At 57.3% G+C, this 21354-nt stretch overlaps 2 protein-coding genes across 4 annotated transcripts; one reads left to right on the forward strand and one right to left on the reverse strand.

Moving 5' to 3' along the window:
* The first annotated feature begins 3445 nt into the window (after positions 1 to 3445).
* On the forward strand, positions 3446 to 17683 carry PLEKHA2 (pleckstrin homology domain containing A2). 3 transcript variants are annotated; one of them, XM_030509959.1, is made up of 13 exons: positions 3464 to 3567; positions 4096 to 4192; positions 6631 to 6794; positions 7218 to 7274; positions 8268 to 8316; positions 9190 to 9287; positions 10845 to 10991; positions 12996 to 13142; positions 13301 to 13369; positions 13447 to 13517; positions 13742 to 13805; positions 14435 to 14512; positions 14887 to 17683. In XM_030509959.1, the coding sequence occupies exons 3-13, from the start codon at positions 6654 to 6656 to the stop codon at positions 15217 to 15219; spliced, it is 1254 nt and encodes a 417-aa protein (XP_030365819.1). In that variant the 5' UTR covers positions 3464 to 3567; positions 4096 to 4192; positions 6631 to 6653; the 3' UTR covers positions 15220 to 17683. The 3 variants fall into 3 exon arrangements, with proteins under 3 accessions (XP_030365817.1, XP_030365819.1, XP_030365818.1); XM_030509958.1 differs by having other exon boundaries at positions 4100 to 4192; XM_030509957.1 differs by lacking the exon at positions 4096 to 4192 and having other exon boundaries at positions 3446 to 3567.
* A 1447-nt stretch (positions 17684 to 19130) lies between these two features.
* On the reverse strand, positions 19131 to 20415 carry TM2D2 (TM2 domain containing 2). The gene is made up of 4 exons (XM_030509982.1): positions 20158 to 20415; positions 19979 to 20066; positions 19784 to 19899; positions 19131 to 19622 (listed from the first exon to the last, which is right to left on the reverse strand). Exons 1-4 carry the CDS (start codon positions 20349 to 20351, stop codon positions 19409 to 19411), a joined length of 612 nt encoding a protein of 203 aa, XP_030365842.1. The 5' UTR covers positions 20352 to 20415; the 3' UTR covers positions 19131 to 19408.
* Between the last annotated feature and the right edge of the window lie 939 nt (positions 20416 to 21354).

The following is a 21354-nucleotide window of genomic DNA, read 5'->3' on the forward strand; positions in this document are numbered from 1 at the left end:
AGAGCCATCCTAGGGCTGGTCTAATGCAGGCAAAGGGGTCTGCATGGGAGATTTTGCAGTCTGAGGAGGAGAAAAGCAGTGCTGGTTGAGGTATGGAGGAGATGAAGTGCTGAGGAGGACTCAGGATGTTGGGCATTCCCCTGGGAATCTCAGCTGTGTGTTGGGATAAGAACAAAGCTCCCAAGGCTCACAGAGAGTGGATGGTAAAGGAGAATGGTAAAAGTGAGGGAACAAGAATGAGGAGGAAAGGAAGGGGAATGATGAAGGATGTGCGGGAGCACGGAGAGGAGAGTGGGAATTTGACTGCAAGGAATGTAACTCTGGGCAAGCAGCAATGTGCTGACTGGAAGCAGAGCTGCTGCTCCTCCAGCCAAGCAACCTGTGGGAGTTTCCCTTAGTCATAACACAAGCAAAAAGGGAACAGGTACTGAAACCGAGAAGGGGCAAGTCTGAACAGAAGAGCAGGAATTCAGCACGCTCAGCTCCAGCCACGGAGCTCCCTGCTGCGGGATGCTGCCGAAACAGAGCCCTCGGTGAGTGCTGGAGGGTGGGAAGTCCTGGACAACATGGCTATGGAGTCATATGAGGGTTAACTCCAACCAGGCATGATGCTGGGCTGCTAAAACAAGAGGGGAGAGCAAAGCAGATTGTTCTGTGTCTGCTGCAGGCCCTGCTCCTTTCCCTGGGAACATGAAGGATGTTTCTCTGGATGCTGGTGGGATCCAAAGGCCGTGGTGTAGAGACATTCTGGTGCCCTGCTCCAGGAACCTCCTGTGTGTGCTAATGGGGTGTCCCTGTGAGTTCCAGGGGCTGCTCGCACCCCGGCCAGGCTACAGCAGCAAAACACATTGGAAAAGGTGGGAGGAGAATGGAAAGGCTCCTGGGATGAAGGAGGAGCAGCAGTGTGACTAGCTGCCGTGTGACTGCGCTGTAGGACACGGAGCTGCTTCAGCTCCGGGCTCTGCTGCGGATCACAAGGTCTGCAAGAGATGCCCCAGTATAAAAATACCCTGTGGAACAGTTTAGTCTTTGCAAAGCAGGAGGGATGAGGAGGGGGGGGACAGGGCAAGGCTGGAGAGCTCATTCCAGTGAGGAATGCCGGGAGGCAGCAGGAAGGGGAAGAGGAGGACACGCTCAGGGTGGATGATGTTGTTATCTGTTCTAAGCATGACCCAGGTGCTGTGGCCTGTGCTTCCGTAATGGTTGGTTCTCCATGCTTCAGGTTTTGGTTCTCTTCAAAAGCTCTACAGGAGCTCTTGGTGCTTTCAGACTCCAGCCCCACCAGCGTGCAAAGGGGTGAGGATGGGCTTTAGGGTGTGCATTGGGAGTACAAGGAATAATGCCCCAATTGAGGGGTGATCCTTCCCTTAGGAGGCACACAAGTGGCAATGCCAAATCCTGCCATGACACAGCAAAAGGAGCATCCAGGCTGGAGCCACCCTGGATGCATCAGCTTGGATTCTATGTGGTCCCGTTGGGGCTTTTTGGGAGTGCTGGCAGGAGGAGATGCGGAGGGAGCTCACGGCTGCTTTTCTCCTGATGTAATTGATAAATGATGCAGTTTGGGCTGCAGCTTCTTGCAGGGTGTGGGGCTGGACTGACGGAGGAGAGATGGGGTGAGCAGCTCTGCCAGCATCCCGCCAGGAACTCCTAGGAAAAAATAACCTATTGTGAAAAATCAGAATCACGGACTGGAAGGGACCTTTAAGCTCCTCCAGTCCCAACCCCCTGCCACGGGCAGGGACACCTTCCACTAGAGCAGGTTGCTCCAAGCCCCTGTGTCCAACCTGGCCTTGAACACTGCCAGGGATGGGGCAGCCACAGCTTCTCTGGGCACCCTGTGCCAGCGCCTCAGCACCCTCACAGGGAAGAGCTTCTGCCTCAGAGCTCATCTCAATCTCCCCTCTGGCCGGTTCAAGCCTTGTCCTGTCCCTACAGGCCCTTGTCCAAAGCCCCTCTCCAGGTTTCCTGTAGCCCCTTTAGGCTCTGGAGCTGCTCTAAGGTCTCCCTGGAGCCTTCTCTTCTCCAGTGTCTGTGAGCAGGGCTCCCATCTGCAGCACCGCGATCGGTTTCATCCGCGCTGGGAGAAAGTGCTCTGGGGCCAGATGCGGCTCCAGAGAGAAAGCTGGGCCTTTTGCATGGGTGTAAGGGGGGTTTCCTGCTCCCCAAATCCACCCTGAGCTATAGCAGCAAGAGATGCTCCTGCAGGGCCCCAGACTGAGCTGCTCACCCCCATGCAGGGCCTGCTCCAGCACACGCTGAGAGCCTTTCACAGCAGAGCCCTTGTGTCTGTGATGAGGAGGAGGCTGCGCTCTGTTGTGACACTGTGGTTTCATCTGCTCCGGGGAGGTGACACGGGCCAGGAGCAGTCACACAGACATGAACACACGTGGTTTCAGTAACAGCGTTTGGGCAATCTTCTGTGACACGGGAGGGGAGGCAGAAAAGCTTTGTTCTAAAAATGACCCAGGCCATAGGAAATGCTGGGGGTTGAGGCAATGTGTTGACAGAACATGTTGTGCAGTGAGTGCTGAACGGTCTGCAACTGCTCAGGGGGGGAAATAACCTTCAAATGCACAGCATCTGGCCTTGAAATGGAAAAAGGAGAGACCCCCTGATACACCAGCAGTGAGGGGCACAGAGCTGGGTGCTGGGGTCGATTGCATTACATGGAGAGGAGCAAAGCTGGTGACAGTCTCTAGATGGGAACTCTGCAGAGCTGGTCCCTGGAGGGGCACCACTAACCCTGTGTGGCTGCATCACCCCATAGGGACGTTTGGGGTGAGGGTGATGGGCTTAGATGATTGACTAACTGGATGAGCTTTGAGGTCCCTTCTAACCCAAACCAGTCTGTGATTCTATGAAAACTGGTAGTGATCAGGCCCAGCCCAGTGCAGGAGCTGGGCACAGTTCACCTGAGCAGTTCACCGTGCTCCCCTATTCATATTAGCCCAAATGCTGCTGTGTTTGATGCCCTATGCAATAACATGTCCATGGGAGCATGGATGGCGTTTGTAAACCCATAACGATGCCCCACATGCTTTGGGAGCCCCGGGACTCTGTGTCAAGGTGAGGACCGGCTTAGCCAGGACCCCGCAGCGTGCCAGCCCCCCAGATCTGCTCCTACATGAGAACGCACTCGGTGCTGGTGCTGCTCGGGGGGGGGCTGCGGGCTAGCTCCTGCCCTCAAGGGCTCGGCCAGGGGCGCATCCCGGTGCGGAGCAGGAGCCGTTTGGAGAACGGTGATTTACGGAGCGCTTTTCGGTCGGGTGGGGGGGATTTGTCCGGGGGGGACCCGAGCCCCGGGGCTGGGCAGGGACCGGGCTGGCCGCAGCCCCGCTCCACAGCGGGTACCCGGGGGTGCGGACCGAGCCGGTGGCGCTGCAGGTGCGGGGGGGGTACGGCCGGGACGCGGACACGGAGCCGCCCCGCGCCCCGCACTCACATCCGGGGCCGGGTTTGCTCATGGCAGACGTAATTAACCCGGAAAGAAGCGGCGGCGGCGCCGGGAGCCACCCTCCGCCGCCCGGCCCCGCTCCGCGGGCGCACAGCGCAGGGACCCGCGGGGTGAGTGTCGCATCCCCCCTCGTCCCCACCGGCGGGGGCCCGGTGCGGCTCCAACCGCCCGACAAGGGGCTCCCGGAGGGTCGGTGCCCCCCGGAGGGTCGGTGCCCGACGGCGCCGGGAGCGGGCGGGGATGTGGCCCCGCGTCTGGTTGGTCCGTGGGTGCGGGGATGCGGCCGGAGCTCCCGTCCCGGCTCTGGATGCATCCCGCATCCGTGCCCCGGCCGGCGGACGAGGCCTCCGAGGCGCTTTGGTAGCATGGGAATGGGGTGCCGTGGGGATGGCAACAGCGGGAGGTGGTGAATGCTGCTGCCCCCGGGATGTCTGCAGTTTGGGAGCAGGGTCCCTGCGGGTGCTGCACCCACTGATCCCCACTTTGGGTCTGCGGGATCGGTAGCAAACTCACAGGGAGGATTTGGGATCGGCAGCTATTTGGAGTGTGTTCCGTGGGCTGTTTCTCTATGGTGGGATGAAGAAACGTGTCGTCGCTGCTCGCAGCCTGCCTCTCAACAGGTTCATTATATCATTAAGGCAGATGCTGGAGTTCGTTGCTGGGCTCTGCCTGCACCGTCTGTCTCGTGTCAGCCGCCGGATAGACGTCGGCAGGGCGAGCTCTTTGCAAGACCAGGTAAAAGGAAGTTGTGGTGCAACCGCTGCGGCTCGCAGCCACCGCCCTGCACGGCCGGGGCTGGTTTAGAGCTGTGTGGGGACAGCCAGGAGCCCCCACGAAATGGGGTGATCATCCTGCACCCCAACCGGCACTGGGGCAGCTCGTACAGGCCTTGGAGAGGAGGAGGAGGATGCTGTGGCTGCTTGCAGGTGTTGTGGGTGAGGTGCTGAGGTGGCTGGTGCTGCTGCGATGCTCTGAATGTCAGGTCTCCTATTCCATTGGCTTTTTACTGCTGCAGGGTGTCCCTGGGTCATGCTGCCATGGCTGTGCTGGGAATGCCGGGAGCTGGACATGGGCAGGCGTGATGGTGTGGTGAAGCTTCCTGGAAAGTCTGGCTGTGTGGCTGCACATGAGGCCTTTGAGCCAGCAGTGACCGCAGGAGGGGCTGGGATGGTGCCCTGCACCTTCTGCCTCTCCCTAGGAAGCCCTTCCCTGTATCTCAGGGGGCAGGCGAAAGGGTATTTCTGCCATAAACCTTCTTCTGTGGCCTTATTTCTCTTGTCATTTCATTAACAGAGCTTGGAAAGGGTTGTCCTTTTTGGTGGGACAAAGCTGGGAAGGCAGTTGCTTCAGAGATAGGGAAGAGTCCTGGAAGATCCCACTGCATCAGGCGTGGGCATCAGCCATAAATCACTGCTGCCGGTGTGATGTCCGTCGTGTCTCACAGAGGATGAAGCTGGTTCATGGGCTGTCAGCCAAGCCTCTGTTAATAAAGGGGACAGGGGAAGGTCGGGACACTCAAGAGGTGTCCCATGGGTCCAACACTGCTGCCCCAAGGGGCTGGGGGCTCACCGAGTGCACACCTCGCTCTTCCTTATCCCTCTCAATAGCAGGAATCCCTGGATTCTTATTAGCAGCAGGAGGAAGAGAGACTTTGAGGTCTGGTCGAAGGCATTGGGGAATCTGCTTCTGTGAACTCCCACCCCCAAATAATCCCCCCAAAAAGCAGTAAAATGTGAAGTGCCCACATAACCCTTTACACGAGGGCGATTGGGTTGCTTCAGAACAGTCTCCTCCACTGCAGCGGTACCATTTCCCTCTTAGCAAAACCCTGATACCCATCTCTGAAACGCTGGTGATAAACGCTGAGATCCTGACACCAGGTTGGCTTGTTTTCTGCCACCTCTACCTTAGAGCTGCACCGCAGCTCTTGCACAACACTTGCCTCTCAGGGCCCCTCTCCACTGCAGCTATTCAGCTTGAAAATACTATTTCCTCCTTTTTCTGCATGACATCTTTTACTTGTGCAGCTTCTGCTTCGGGCACCTGCACTGAAGAGCGGAGCATGAGTTGTCCCTCTTCTACCAGACGCACCACAGTGGGTTTGGCTTGCTTTTGGTCATTGCTGCTTCCATCCCCACCGACCACCCAACACCGTGGTGATGGTGCAGAGACCCCATTCCTGGGCAGCCCTATGGCAGGGTGCTGTGCTGAGGGGCTCCCATCCCATGGCTGTGCACCTCCGGGCAGCATTGGTGCACAGAGCCGGTGGCACAGCCTCATGGTGATGGGTCATTGTTTTCCTGCTGACTCAGCATCCCGGCTGCATGGATTTTCTGCTGGAGTTGCAGATTGTTCCCCATTTCCTGGGCTCTCTCTAGAACACCGTCCACTTTGGGATTCCTTTTTGTTACGGTTCCCAGGGACCTGGTGTCTCATCAAACCCTTTGTGGTTGCTTTGTGGGGGCCCTACACTGCTGAGCTCTCCGCAGGGCAGCTCTATGGGATGTGGATATTGCTGTGATGGGGCAGCTGGAGCTGTGATTTGGCATTGCCCTGGCACATCACAGCATCTGTGGTGCTGTGACTGAGTCCATCTGCAGTTCCCGGTATTCCAAAGTCCTGCAGCTCCTGGCTGAGCTGTTCTGGTCCTGCTTGCTGGGCTGACCTGCCCTGCTCCATGCCCTGGGGCCAGCACGCTGCACCCTCCTCGTCACACTGGGTGATGCTTGTGCTTGACAGCTTCCCCATGGTGCAACGTGCAGCGGTAGCAGTTTGACTTTGCTTCCCGTGTGTTAATCCAGGAGGCTGGGAAGAGGCAGCCGGAGGTTTGGGAGAGGTTGGGAAATGGGACCTGCAGTGGGATGTGATGCAGAGAAGGGAAACCCCAGCTTTTCCTTGGAGCCTCGTGTGGGTTTTCACGCCGTGTGGTCACAGTGGGGTTGGGAACTGATGCTCACCTCTGTGGGGAAGAAATGGTTATGGGAATGCCTCGGTTTTCAGCGAGGGGAGGCAGGTAATGCTGTCATCTGGACCAGCCCTGGCAGGTTATCCCTGCCCTCTCCCTCTTGTTATCTTGGCTGCATCCATTACGCTGCCATCCCATCTGGCACTGATGGGTTGGGATGGCTCCCTGTGGAGCAGAGCACCCACCTCCCCCTGTCCCCGCTCCGCAGGGTGATGTGAGAAGGAGCCCGGCATGCCGTACCTGGACCGGCAGAACCGTATCTGCGGCTTCCTGGACATTGAAGAAAATGAGACCTGTGGCAAGTTCCTGCGGAGGTACTTCATCCTGGACACCCAGGCCAACTGCCTCCTGTGGTACATGGACAACCCCCAGGTATGCACCCGTGCTGCTCCCAGCTCCACGTCCGTGGATGCTGCGGTAACAAGAAAGAGAAGAGGTTATCCTTGTCACCTTGGAAGTGGTGTCGTGCTGCAGATGTTAGACCAGGAGTTGGGTGGCTGGAGGGGATGGAGTCTCTGCGTGTTGAGCCCAAAATCTGGGAGCTGCCCCAGTGCTTGCAATCAAGCTCAAAAGAGCCAGGGCCAAAGCTGAGCGCTAGGAAGACCCTCCTGAAACCGCACAGTGCTCGAGCTCTGCTGGCACCAGCCTTCCTGAAGAGCATCTCGCAGTGGGTTCTTCATTAAAGGGAACGGGAGATGCCTGCAGGGTCCTGGCTGGAGTCAGCCTCCCCCTGCTCGGGATGCAGCCTGGAATCTTGTACCTTCTCCCTGTTATTTAACTGCTGTTGCATTGCAGAACCTGGCCATCGGCGCGGGAGCTGTCGGGTCTCTGCAGCTCACCTACATCTCCAAGGTAATGTCGGGGTGGGGAGGAGGGAAAATGAACGCTCCCTGTTGTCCCTGTATCCGTGCGGCTTTCCCGGGAGAGGCAGCAGCTCGTCCTGCTCCTGCAATGGGAGCCTGAGTGCTAAGGGGCAGCACCCTGAAGGATGAGACCTTTTGGAAGCTATTTGAGTGTCTTAAAGATATTATCCAGCTTCCACAGGGAAGCAGATATAGTGCAATAGGTAAGAACCTATATGGATGTGAGTGTGGGAAGTGGAGCTGCCCCTCAGTCGGGCTCAGCTCCCTCCGGAGCCGGATGGAGGATCAGGCAGATCTCCCTGTTCCTGCTGAATCATGACTTATAAATTAAGCACAGATGAAGCAACGCCGGAGCTGAACCTTCCCCATTTCACTGACAAATTCCATACGTTTGGGGGCTAAATGAAAGTCGCTCCAGGACAAGATTTTGGTCACAAATTCAGGGCTGGGTTGTGCCAACGGCTTTCGCTGCCAGCAGTGAACATGCCAGAGAAATGGAGGTTTGCTTGGGAAAACATATATAAAGCATTATAGAGCAGCTCTGGAGGAGGAAGCCTGTCAGAATAAATACTCCGTGAATGCTGTGCTTGGAGCCCCGGGGGGAATATTATCCTTATATAAACGATTCCTGCTCTGCAGGGAGAAACCACTGCTGTTTTCCCTCAATTTTCCTAATTGCTGATCAGAGCGACTGTGTGAATCCAGCAGAAACCCGTGGGTTCAAGGCCTCTGGAAGCCCCCTGTGCTGTGCAGAGCAGGGGGACAGCGGGAGAGGAAAGCCCCAGCTCCTCACTGACCTTCCCCTGGCTCCATGCTCATTGCCGGGGGCTTGGAGGAGTTGGGAGCATGGCCTGGGTTGGAGCTTGGGGAGCAGTGGCTTCCCTTCCATCACAGGGGTGTGGATGGAAGCTTCCAGCTCTCCCATGTGCCATCATCACATTCCATCACCTTTAATTGTTTTCCTTCATGTGCTGTGCTGCAGGTCAGCATCGCCACCCCGAAACAGAAGCCCAAAACCCCGTTCTGCTTCGGTGAGTGAGGGGACCCCGGTGGGTGCTGCGCTGTGCTATGGGTGCCCCCCCCCGAGCCCTCCCCATGCCCATGGGACCTGCCAGCAGTGTCCTTGTGGTCAGGAAGGGAGGAGGATGCTCCCTTTTGGTCCTGTCACTGTGACCCCCCTGCCCGGTGGGGGAGGCAGGACCATGTGGATCCCCTCCGTGATGGTTCCCTGCTTCTGCTGTGCTTCCCAATCCCTTCCGTGTGTTCCATGTGCTGCACTGCCGTGTGCATACAGGGTTCTTCTCCTTTCTAATGCCTGCATCAGCTTCTGTTCTTGTTGGTGCGTGGAATTGGGGTTTTGTATCCAATCCTGCCCACCAAAGAGCCTCAGCCCAACCCTCTGCTTCGTGTATGAGCCATGAACTTGGGTTTAAAGCAACAGAAACGACAGCACAAGCACATACTTGTCCCAAGGGAATGGCATTGCCTTTGCAACACTTTACCACAAGGGATGTAGCCCAAGATGAAGACCAGAGTGTGCAGTGCACCCCTATACTGGGCTTCACATCAATGTTAGAACCCGAGTGCTGAGTGAAGGAGATCCTGTGGGGCCCACAAACACCCTGTGCAAGGGGCTGCTCTCAGCACTAGGCTAAGTCCTAGCTTGGGCTGTGCCACAGCCTTGGTTTGGGCCCAATCTCAGCCCAGGACCTCCCTAAGCTCTGGCACAAGGATGTGTCCAACTGCTGTATCCCCACTGCCCCCTTGGCTGCTTTTCCATGCGAGAGGTTGAGACCGATACCTGCAAATAGCTCTGGGAATGGAGTCAGGAGCAGCTCTTTGTTTCACTGTTTATTGTGTCGTAATAATGGAAAGCACTGGATTCCCTGGCTCCTCTCTTGTAGTTATCAACGCCTTATCTCAGCGCTACTTCCTACAAGCCAGTGACCAGAAGGACCTGCAGGACTGGGTGGAAGCGCTGAACCGGGCCAGTAAGATCACGGTACGTTGGGTTCTGCTCCATCTGACACTGCTGGCTCTTGCCTTGATGGGTTGCTGGGTCAGAGCCTGCTGCAGTAACAGCCTCAAGCTGCACCAGGGGAGGTTTAGATGGAGATGAGGAGCAATTCCTTCCCCAAAGGGTGCTCAGGGCAGTGCTGGAGTCACCGTCCCTGGAGGTGTTCATACACTGTGTAGATGAGGCCCTCAGTGACATGGGTTAGGGGTGGCCTTGGCAGTGCTGGGATAAAGGTTGGACTTGATGATCTGAAAGGTCTTTTCCAACCTGCTGGATTCCATGATTCTCTTTGTGGTGACCCCTCTCAAGTGTCTGTCTTCAGACAGGGGATATTCCCCCCACCATCCCTAGGGATCCTTCTGGTTGGGGTTTACTTTGCTGCTGGTTGCTCCTGCATCTTCCCCTTCCCTGCCCAGCTGCTGAGGGGGACAGTGGCTTGTTCCCTGGGGAAGGTCCTGCTGGAGCCATCCCCATCCCGCCTGCTCCAGGGCCATTTCCCTCCTGTTGGAGGGATCATGTGTAACCGACTCCTGGCTGTGGCTGTCCAAGGGCATCTTCCTTGTGCTCCACTCATTTATTTACTCCATTTTCCTTCTTTCTGGATCACGGGGGCTTGTGATGAGCCGTTGCCAATGCCCTGAGCTGCTGGGCATCACAGTGCCTGCATCCAGAGGAGCTTGTCCTCCATGTCCTCTCATTTACTGCTGTGTTCATATAACCATGAATTAATGGTCACTGACCCAGCACCAGTGCTCCTCAGCCACCCGCTGCTCCTGGCGATGGGGATCCCATTCCCATGCAGTGGGAGCAGAGGCACCATTTGAGTTTGGTGCTTGGCCAGGGACGCTGGGACACCCCTCAGCAGGACCTGAGGTTTGGGGGGTCCCTGGGGAAAGACTGGGGTGCTGCAGGCATCTGTGTAACTGCAGAGAGCAGTATTGCCATGCTTAACGCTAGCAGGGGTTTATGAGACTGCACTGAAACATGTTGTTCATGGCTTGTAAACTATAAGGAAAAATCATGGCAAGCCATTCAGGATTGGGGCCTATCAAATACCTTTTTTCTTGGTTTAAAATCACTGTCGTGCAGTCCCTGTGGGGAAACCAATGTGCAAGAGCAGACCTGGCTTCTATTTGCTTCTTTGGTCTACGAATACATGAAATGCCACAACCTCAGCACCAAGCTGAGTGCATGGGCTCTGGGTGCGTGTCGGTGCAGGACACGCAGGATTCAGTGTGTGAACCCCCTGCAGACACTGCAGCTCAGCCACATGGGGCTTGTCATTAAGCCAGGCTGTAATTAGAGCAGGACAATTAAAGGAGCAAGTGTCCCACAAAGGTGTTGAGCTGGGGAGGCTCATGTGAGATGATGCTCGATTGTTCCCACCTCTCCTCTCCCATCTTTGCCTCCTCAAACCACACCCGCCCTAATTGGGGTGGCTTGTTCATTTAGTGGGTTTTATAGGGACATTGCTTCATTTAGCTTGGGAGGACAGAGGTGATGGTCACACCTGAGCCCTTCACCCCTTTCCTTCTCCAATAGGTGCCGAAGGGCGGCAGCGTCCCACCGGCCACAGAGATCACGAAGCCTCCGGTGGTGCCGCAGGCACAGGAGAGGAAGCCGCAGGTTGCCTACAAAACCGAGATCATCGGGGGGGTGGTGGTCCACACACCCATCTCCATCAACCAGGTGAGCTGCCGGGATCCAATCCCGGGGCTAAAATCCCTGCAACGCCAGCACCTTGCTTTGGTGTCTCTGTTCCCCGTGCTTTAAGAGCCAATCCTAATGGGAATGAGCAGCAAAGGTGGCATGAAGGGGGCTGCAAAGATGCTGGAGAGGGACTCTTCATCAGGGACTGTAGTGATAGGACAAGGAGTGATGGGTTTAAACTGAAACAGGAAGTTCAGGTTGGATGTAAGGAAGAAGTTCTTCCCTGTGAGGGTGCGGAGGCGCTGGCACAGGGTGCCCAAAGCAGTGATAAATGCTCCATCCCTGGCAGTTTTCAAGGACAGAGCTTTGGGCGACATGGTCTAGTGTGAGGTGTCCCTGCCCATGGCAGGGGGTTGGAACTGGATGATCTTAAGGTCCTTTCCAACCCAAACCATTCTGTGATTCTATGCAGTTGCTGGTTTGGGCTGTTGGTTTGCACTTTCATTTCTGGAAACCAGCTTGGTGCCTGCAAACCCTTCCCCGCTCTACACCACTCCGGGGTGTATAAATAGCTGCACTTAGCACCCTGTCGCACCTCTCCTTTGTCATGCTCTGAAGTGTGCTGAGATGAGGAGGTGTGAGGAGGAGGCTACAAATCATCCCGCACCATCCACATCCCCCATCGAGGCGCCTGGGGCAGAGGGACCCCAAAGCCAAAGGGACTGACCCATCCCAGGCGCTGGCACTTCTGTGCCCCCTTCGCTTGGCACAGGGCTGTTGGTGTCTCCCACCTTTGGGCGCCCATTTGGCTCCGGGTCTCACTTCAGCTCTTATCAGCACTAAAAATAGAGCAGAGAATGAGATGGTTGCAGTGGTTTTCTGCTGTCTGCAGACAGTCGGCAGCAGCTCTGGGACTTTTCCTCTTTGCTTCAGTGAGTTAAAGCTGCTCTTTCCTCCTGCCTTGACTCTGCTCCCCCCCACAACAGCCACCAGCTCTATCCTCATGCAATTCCTCTCTTTCCCGAGGGGTTTTAGAGCGGGTGCCTCACTGCTGGATGCTTCCCTTGCTCTGGTGCTTGCCCTGTGTGACGTGGCCACCCCTCTGCTGCAGCTTCCTGGGTGCACCCGTGGTTTCCTGGCTCTGCAGCAGCTCACGGGGGGAGCCCCATGCTCCGGCTGCTCCCCCAGACCCACCAGCAGCATCCCTTCATCCTGGGTGTAACGGTCCTTATTGAACCAGCATCCCCACATCTGCTTTTGGACATGTGTTTCATCTCAACCATCCTCTGCACTGCTAAAGGGGAAGGGAGAGTGTTCTCAGGGACAGCATGGAGGAGCCACGGGGTGATGTTGAGAGCAGGATCTGGCCCTTGGGATGCGCTGGGAAGTGCTGGGGGTGTGCCCAGGGATGGGTGCTGGGCACATGGCCATGTGTCCTTCTGCACAGACAGCTTGGAGGTGGAGGAAGCACAGGTTTTCTACCTGAACTCCAACCATCACAGGCTCTTTTGGGAGGATTTGGCTGTGGAAGTGTGGAGACTTCATGGCTTTCCTGAGTGGTTTATTCCCACAATACATCCCCTTATCCGGTTGGAAAGCATCCCTGCTTTCTAACTTGGGTTTGTCCAGCTCCACCTTCCTTTGTTCTGCCTCCTGCTGCCAGATGAAGGAGCTCTTTGGGCCTTGTGTCCCCTCAGAAGGTCTGTGGTGCAGCGGAGTGACCTCTTGGTGTGGGATAAGCCGGGCAGGGGAGGGATATCCTTTAACCCCACTGCTGCAAGGGATTTTCTCCAGCCCTCAAATCACTTCTCTGTCGCTTTTCCAACTTCTTAACGTTGCTTTTCACATGTGGGCACCAAAAGGGTGAGTAGCTCTTGGGCAGCAGCCTGCATGCAGCGAGATGACATCAGCTCTGCACTGTGGTTCATCATCACCCAGGCATCGCAACCAGCCCATGGCTCAGGGCTTCTGCTGCTCTTCCCTCCATCCTAGCAGGGCCCCCTCCATCCCTGCTGCCCCCATTAACCGTGTGCTCTGTTGCAGAACGGGGGGGACGCAGGGGACGGCAGCGACGTGGCCGCGCACCCGCTGCTGCGGCGCTCTCAGAGCTACGTCCCCCCCTCGGCCACCAAGGCACCGGCCGGGCCCCCCCCGCTCAAGAGTGGCTACTGCGTGAAGCAGGGGAACGTGGTGAGTTCTGGGGTGCCCCGGGCAGCTTGAGGGGGGGCCTTGGGCTTCCTGCGCTCCCCTAGGCTGGGGATGCTGCAGGGATGCTGCAGGGATGCTCTGGATGCAGGAGCAGGCAGCTCGGAGCCCAGCACTGAGCGGTTTCCTCCTCTTTTACCCAGAGGAAGAGCTGGAAGCGCCGGTACTTCGTTCTGGATGAGTTTTCCATCAGTTACTACAAGTGTGAGCAGGTGAGCAGCCCGGGATGCTCCGTGGGGACACGTCCCAGGCCAGCCAAGCCCATCACCATCTCCTCTTGTCTCCGCAGGACAAGGAGCCCTTGCGTTCCATTCTCCTGAAGGATGTTTGCAAGACCCATGAGTGCCTGGTCAAGTCTGGGTAATGCTCTGTCCGTGTTGCCCTGCTGTAGCACTGGGTCTGGAGGGGGGGTGGTTACCTGCAGACAGCAGAAGCTGGAGTGTGTGTGTGTAGCTGAAGGTCTGTGGGGAGCTGGAGTCTTCCCAAAACCTTGCTGAGATCCAAGGTTTCCCCTTGGATAAACCCAGATCACTGTTTCCATCCACAACGGCTTCTGGGCAGTGACTGTCTCTTTCTGTTCCTAGTGACCTCCTGATGCGGGACAACCTCTTTGAAATCATCACGAACTCCAGGACCTTCTACATCCAGGTGAGCACCAGGGCCAGTTATCTCTGGGCTCTGCTCTCCCCAACCTGTGCTGCTGCAGATGAGCTGTTCCCCAGCAGCCTCTCGCCCCCCAAACACCAGATGAGGCTGTGGCATCTTCACCCGGAGCCGCGCGGTTTCACTTCTCCCCTTGGGCTTATTTATAACAGCAGCTATTTGTGTGAGCAGGAAAAGCAGAGCCCAGCACAGGACGATCCCACGAGCACGTTTTGCTCACTCTCTTCCATTGCTGGAGGCAGCAGCATGCTGGGGATGCTGCATGCTTGGTACCCAAAGAGCAGCCAGTGTGTGATGCTGTGGATGTAGATCCCCATGTGCTCGGGGCTCATGGCAGACACAGACCCCAAGTCAGTGCAAGGCATGGTTGGTAACACCCCAATTCTTGTCCCTTAAATGCTTTATCTATTCCTGATGTGAAAATGCTGCGATGTGGAGGGTGGCCCATGTTCTATAGGGGAAGATGGGGTGGTGTGGTGATGTTTAAGCAGGGGTATTAGCGCCAAGCCTAGTGCAGCTTGTCCATCTGCGGGTCCGTGCGGTGGGGATCAGCTCCGATGGCACTGGGGGCTTGCAGGGAGGCAAAGCCTCACTGGGGCTGGTGTGTTTTGCAGGCAGACAGCCCCGAGGACATGCACAGCTGGATCCGAGCCATCACAGGGGCAGTCCAGGCCCTGAAAACCCGCCCCAGGGTAGGTCACATCCCTTTTGCTTCGTGTTTAGTGTCAAATGAGGATTACGCCAATGTAAAAGACACTTACCTAGTGGATGGTGTTAGTGTGCGGTTACCCGCTTCCAGGATGAGATCCCTGCCCTCTCTGTGTTCATTTCCTTGCAAAAGTGAAAAACACCCATTGAACAGGACTTGCAGGATCCCTGCTCTGCCCTGAGGCACGAGCAAGAGCCCGACTGATGGCAAAGAACCATTTAATTCAGTCTTCCAGTTTGCTTAGGGCTATTTTATCCCCTTGCTGCAGTGTGTAAAGGGCCTGGTGCTGGTCCCCAGAGCTTTGCAAACAGCTCATAGCACCGCATGCACAAACTCACCCCACTTCTGTCCGTACAGGAGATGTCCTTCATGAGATCCACATCCATGGTGAGACCCGGGGGCTCCTCAGCCCAATCCCAGCAGAGGCCGGTGGCGGAGGAGCGGAGGGCGCTGTGCCGGGCCCCCACCAGCTCCTCCTGGCAGCCCTGGACGCCGGTGCCGGTAGCGGGGAAGCAGCCGGAGGTGCCCGCAGTGCTCAGGGACTCGCTCTTCACACCAGCCCTCACGGAGCGCGATGGCGGAGCCGCGCCGGGCACCCGCGTGCGGCACAAGTCGGAGCCGCAGCAGCTCAAGGAGAAGCCCTTCGTCTTCGACCTGGATGATGAAAGCATCCGGACCTCCGATGTGTGAGCGGGGCCCATCCCCGGCTGCTGGGGTGATTTGGGGTGTGCTCCATGTGTGTGCTCAGCGCCTCGGACCAAGCTCGCTCCCGTCGTCTCAGTGGGGTGAAGTGGCCCCATCCCTCCATCACTGCCCATCCCTGCGATGCAGGATCCGGCTGGACCCGCATCCCAGCACCCCAGAGAGCAGGGTCCTGCCTGCTCCCACCTGGGCTTTGCCCCAATGCCTCCGTGTTTCAGAAGCTGCCTCTGTGCTGGTCCCCAGCGTGGCCTGGATGAGAGGACATCTTCTGCAACCTCACAATTCTCCCTCCAAAACCAAGCCTGGAGGAAGCATCCGGAGGTCTCGGAGGTGTGAAGGGGAGCGTGGCCTTTCTTGTGTTTGGGACAAAACCTGTTTTTTCTCCTCTTTTGTGCTGCTCATCCTGCCTGTACAAGGACACACTGCAGCTTCCCTAGGAGAGCAGCTCTGCACGCTGCCCGACTGGTGCAGCAACATCTCTGTTGGCTTTTAATGATGTCTTTTGATACCCGTGGCCGCTGTTAAACCCCAGCCCTGGCGCAGCTCCTCCAAAAGGCTTGTTGGTACCTCTGGAGCAGCGGTGGCTCTGGGGATGCTCAGGGATGGGGTTGGTTTTGCTCTGGGCACCGGGGAACCCTGCCTGGGGGTGAAGCGCTTTGAGCAGTGAAAAAGGAGTGTTTAACAGCACCGGGAGGACTCGTTGCACCAGCTGCTGCCTTGATGTGAGAATGAGCAGAAGTCTTTAGAGCAATGTGAACTTGTCATCTCCGTAACCAAATAAGCTCGTGTAGGAGGTGTGATAAATAGTGTGTAGATTCAGGTATTCCCTAGGCAGCAAAATTGTCTGTTATCCTCACCCTGAAACGCATGTGCAATCCTTGGGTACCAGTGAGGATGCAGCTCCCCATCCCTGCTGTCAGCATCATGCTGTGTTGGTGTGACCTGAGGCCCTCAGTGACACGGGTTAGTGGTGGCATTGGCAGTGCTGGGCAACGGTTGGACTTGATGAGCTTGAAGATCTTTTCCAATCTGGTTGGTTCCATGACTCCACAACCGAAGTGTAAGTGCTGCTTCAGCTTGCATTCAAGGGCTCTCACCCAGCCCCAGGGTGGCAGAGAGGAGCATTGGCCAGGTCCGTGCGCTGTGGAAAGTGGCACGTGTAGGGGTGGAAAAGCTTTAGTTTGTTCTTTTGTTTTCCTTTCTTTTTCCTTGTCGTAACATGTTCTCTGCTCTGCAAAACCAGCTCAAAGATCCTGTCTGTCCCTGCCCTTCCCAAGGCTCCAGCTCAGCCTGGGATGGAGCAGAGCTTTAGCTGTTGAGCTCTAAGCACTGATGAGCCTGACTGAGCTTAGCAAGGTTAAAACTGCATCTTCCTGCATCAGAGGGGCTGCTCCATCCAGGCAGCCTGGGGCAGGCAGTGACAGGACCCCCCGAGTTCAGGGGTACACTCTAGGGGGGGTGTGGAGATGCTGGAGAACACTGAAACTATGAAAACGAGCAGGAATCAATGCAAACGGTACAGGGTGAGTGTTTGTTATTTAACTGTAGAAACCTAGGTCATGCTGTTCCTTCTTTTGGCTTTATTTGCACTAGTGCTTGAGATTAATTTTTAGGCTGACTTGGCTCATGATGTGGTGTTTCAGGAATGTTTTAGGGATTTGGTAAGCCTGTCAATCACAGTCACAGCAGTCGGTGATAGTGCTCTGGCCTCGTTTCTGGATACACCAAATGCAGAGGGATGGTGGTTTCTTCGTGCCAGGCTTCAAACCCATGCAGTACCAAGTGTTTGTGTCGCTTGATAATGGCAAAGTTTCCTGGGGCCTGGGATGGGAAAGCAGAAGCTTGTTGCACAATTAGGGTTAATTATCCAGGAGGAGAAACTACCAGTGGCTCCAGCGCTGTTGCGACATCCCTGTTTCTCATTCCCACCCTCCCCACATCCCCAGGACAACGTGAAGGCTGAATGTGAGACCGGGACAAACACGGCCAAAGCCGAGCCAGGCTCCAAACTCCCTGTAATATGGGTGGTGTTACAGGGAGGAATTTCTCTCCCATCCCAAAGGACCAGGCAAGTGCAGCCGGACTTCGATGGAGCTTTGTGGTGATTTCTAAAGCAAACTGCTGTCCCCCATCTCTGCGTTCACATGGGGGGTAACACATCCCCTGTAGCGTGTGCCATGGATTTCCCACTTTCCTAAGGATATGGGCAAGGTTCGAGGTGTCTGGTGTGGGAAGAGGGGTGTGAAGGTGGGTTTGCTTTTTGCTATGCAAACTCCAGGGTGGTTTCAGCTGCGGATTCAAGTGCTCTTAGTGCCGGGTGCCTCGTGCGGGCGATGCTCTGTGGTGCCGGTACCCACCTCCCATCCCTCACCTGTAACTCCTGCAGGAGATGGAACACCCCTTTTTTTCCCTGTGTTTTTGAATAAAGAAGGAAATCCCAGTTGCTTTTCCAGGCTGGCTGTTTGCATTGTGTGTTTTGGGGGGAGTGGGGTTTGAACACCAGCTTCAGTGAGGAAAGCACCGAGCGGAGGGCAAAGGGGCATCATGGCTGCTGCTGTGAAAGAGGTTTTGATATCGTTTGTCACTGCTAGAAAATGAGGGGACAGAGACTAATCCCATCCCTTGCCCCCCAGCGTGGTCCACACCAGCCTCGTGCACGAGAGGAACGTGATGTCCTGCTGTTGGCTGGCAGCCGCTGGGCTGAGGACATGGGGGATGCTCATGACAATGGGCTTTTGCACATGGGATTATTGGGATTTCTCTTTCTGGCTCGCTGGGTAATTCTTTCCCCACCGTGGGCTTTTCAGCACCGTTGTTCTGCTGGCCTGAGGAATGTGGAGCCTCCCCCCCCAGCGGAGCCTCCCCCCCCAGTCCCACACTGCCCTGAGACCTATTCAAACCTGCCAAATTCAGATTACTCGTGACCTAAATGGGATCTAGTCGCCATTCCCTGGAGAGGAGGTGGTGTTGCAATAAACCACAAACCAAAACTGGAAGGGGCAGAATTCCTGCTCTGCTGAACCCCGCTGCAGCTCCGTTGGAGGCAGCAACAGGAGTGACACAGGCAGAAATGAGACAATGGAGGGTCCTTGGTTTGCAGAACAGTGTGAGAACAGCGCGGGTGCATCTGCTGAGGTTTACATCAAATGGGGCAGGACTTGCGCACATACGGATTTTGTGTGTGGTTCTGGCTGTGACTTAACTGCAGCTTCCTTTTCCTGTTCTTATTCAGCTCAGTAGCTCTCAGACTGCATCTGATGGGGCTTCCTCTTTTGGGTGCCAGGCTGCTTGAAGCTCCTGCTCATTTTGGTACCCTGTGCAGTGGGCTGGAGCCGGAGTTGTGACTAGCACATGGATGGGAGCTCCAGCCCTTCCCTGCAGCTCTGGGTGGAAACGAGCCCTCACTCCTTTGCCTAACGAGGCAAAGCTGGGATTTAACAGGTTTGTAAAACACAAATGGTCACCACTGCATGGTCACGGGTTTTAAAGACCATGAGACAGGGGAGGAGCAGGTCATTTAAATAACCCCTGTACCACTCTGGAGTGGCCACAGTGTCCTATGGCTGATGTTTCTGTAGTATGAGCATGCAGTTACATCAATAGACACAAATGCTGCTTTTGAGACGCCCAAACAGTGACTGCAATGGCTGCACTGTGGCTTTGCATGGCTGGAAGAGGCAGTAATTCTCCTGCTAAGTCTAACCCAGCTTCCCCTGCAGCCAGGGAACATGGTTTTACACAGATGATGTAGAATGTGAACTCATCCCTTCAGCAGAGCCTCTATAACATCGTGTTACTCAACTTTAAGGGTTTGCAAAGTCCAGTACCACAAACCTACACACCAGTGGCTGTGTCTCCGTGTGGCTGGATGGACTCTGCCAACACTGAAGGGACGTGGACTCGGCTCCTTCCAGACTTTATTAAGATCTGTTCAACCACCTGCGTTTCAAGGGTCTCATTTCTTAAACTGCCACCGCCTGGGGGCAAATCCAGATCACTTCAAACAATCAAAATAGATACCGAGCAAATTTGTGTCCGAGGTTTGCACAGAGGCATTAACAGCAATAATTGTTCTGCACGTTACATTACAGCTTTGGCGCGAGGCCACAGTCTGTTTGGATGCAGTGGGGTCCATCTCCAGCCCCCCAGATCCACCGTCGGGGTCTGCACAGCTCTCTCAATACACCGTGCACCAGTTGCTGCCGTCGCTGGGCATCAGCCCGCCGGTGATGAGGAGAATCAGATCCACGAACCACCAGATTCCCAGCCCGCCCAGGGTCAGCAGCTTCCCCACGGCGGTCCCGGTGTGGCCGAGGCAGAACCGATCCACTCCGAAGCACCCCAGGAAGAAGGAGTAGAGCAGAGTGGTTATGAAGTAGTGTCCAGTGTACCTGCAAAGGGGAGCGTCGGGCACGTCGGAGCGGGGATGCCGTCGGCGCCTCGCCGGCCTCACCCCGTTCCTTACAGCGGGGCTCCCTCCGGCGGGGGGCCGGGAGCGGTGCAGCCGGTAAGGGAAGAGGGGGAAGCGGGGAGAGAAGGGATCGCGTCCTACTTGACGCAGGGCCGGCTGCCCCGCAGGAAGCTCCGCGGTTCAGCGCACTCGATGCCGTCCAGCGCCCGGCACTGCACCCGCGTGTGGTCCACTTCGCCGTAAGCCTGTCCTCCGAACTGCGGCAGTGCGGGGCGCTCAGCCGCGGGCCGGGCCCTCCCGAGCCTCCCTCCTTCCCTCCCTCCCGCCGCTCCTCACCTTCACGCAGCCGTGGCCCAGCTCCTGCTGCGCCGTCGCGTTCCCGCCGTGGTCCACCGGCTCCTCGCACTCCACGAACTCCTCGGGGCTGCGGGGAAGGCGGCGGGCGGTGAAGGGGGTGCGTGAAGCAGCTGCTTCCCTCCACCCCCCCCCAACCCCGTCCCCGGTGCGGCGCTCACAGGTAGGTGCAGAGCACCAGCGGCGCCTGCGGGTCGCTGTAGACCCATGCGGGAGGCGGCGGCGGGTCGGGCTCGGTGGCGTTGTGCGGGAGCCCGCGGGAGGCGCCGTGCAGCAGCAGCAGGTTGCCGAGCAGCAGCACGGCCTGCCCGCACAGCAGAGCGTACCCCACCGGCCCGCCGCGCCGCGGCGCCATGGCGGCGCCCGCTGCTAGGGCACACCGCACCGGGCACCGCCCCGCCCCGCCCCGCCCCGAGCACCGCACCGCCGCGCTGGCCAATGGGAGCCCACCGTTTCGCATTAGGGGGCGGGGAATAGGCGCTCGCAGCCAGTCAGAGCGAAGGAGGAAAAGCTGCTAGAGAGGGCAGTGAAGGAAGTGCGCCCTAAGCGAGGAGGTGATTGGCTGCTTGGAAGGACGGGAAGCCTATAAGCGGAGGCTCCGGGGATGGCGGGGTCAGTTCTGCCGCGCCGGGGCGGGGGCCCGGTGGTGGTCGCGGTCCTGATGCGGGTCCCGGTCCCAGTGCTGGTGCCAGTGCCGGTGCCAGGCTCCGGACGCGCTGTCCCGCTCCGTGTGAGTTGCTGGGGCGCGGTGGGAGCCGTGCGGCGCCGTGAGCCCGCTGCGCGGTGCCGGTGGAGGGACGCTCCGCTGCCGCCCCGTGCTGCCGGCCCTGGTACTCGCGGTTCTCCGCCGGCAGGAGGGCGCACGCCGTGGCCTTCCCGGGAGAGCTGCTGCCTGCACTGGGGAATGCCTCGTCTCAGCGCTCCCGTGTGCCGGGGTGTTACGGGCAGGGGGTTCCTCCACAGTCGCTACCGAGCGGGGAGGGCTCGCCGGGGGTGCCGTGCTTGCAGCTCCCCCCACCCCAGCCCGGTGCTCGTCGGCACCAAGGGCGGGTACCGAGAGCTGTTTCTCGGTGTTAATGCAAACACCCCCCATGTCCCCGGTGCTGGAGGCTCGTTCGCTGCGGTGAACGAGGCCGCCGGGCGGGGGAGCTGCTGGAGCCGGGTTATGCGCCGGTGCCTGGGGCAGCCCCTTCCTTAGCGATTAAGAGGCTTCTGAGTGGCTTTAGGAAAAGCTTAACGGCGGCAGCAAGGAAATACCAGCCAAGGCAGGAGCAGGGCATGGGCTGGAGGAGGCTCCGAGCCAGGGGAGGGGAAACCACCTCTGTCCCCTTGAGCTCCTTTGAAAACAAATGGGACTC

Source organism: Strigops habroptila, chromosome 21 (genome assembly GCF_004027225.2).
Source record: "Strigops habroptila isolate Jane chromosome 21, bStrHab1.2.pri, whole genome shotgun sequence".
Classification (NCBI taxonomy): Eukaryota; Metazoa; Chordata; class Aves; order Psittaciformes; family Psittacidae; genus Strigops; species Strigops habroptila.

Bases quoted from the DNA above. Each gene is read 5' to 3' on its own strand.
- PLEKHA2 (XM_030509957.1), top strand. From the start codon at position 6,654: ATGCCGTACCTGGACCGGCAGAACCGTATCTGCGGCTTCCTGGACATT. The intron at 8,317-9,189 runs GTGAGTGAGGGG...CCTCTCTTGTAG, and splicing joins CAAAACCCCGTTCTGCTTCG to TTATCAACGCCTTATCTCAG. The intron at 10,992-12,995 runs GTGAGCTGCCGG...GCTCTGTTGCAG, and splicing joins CACCCATCTCCATCAACCAG to AACGGGGGGGACGCAGGGGA.
- TM2D2 (XM_030509982.1), bottom strand. From the start codon at position 20,351: ATGGCGCCGCGGCGCGGCGGGCCGGTGGGGTACGCTCTGCTGTGCGGG. The intron at 20,067-20,157 runs GTGAGCGCCGCA...CCTTCCCCGCAG, and splicing joins CTGGTGCTCTGCACCTACCT to CCCCGAGGAGTTCGTGGAGT. The intron at 19,900-19,978 runs GTGAGGAGCGGC...GCACTGCCGCAG, and splicing joins TGGGCCACGGCTGCGTGAAG to TTCGGAGGACAGGCTTACGG.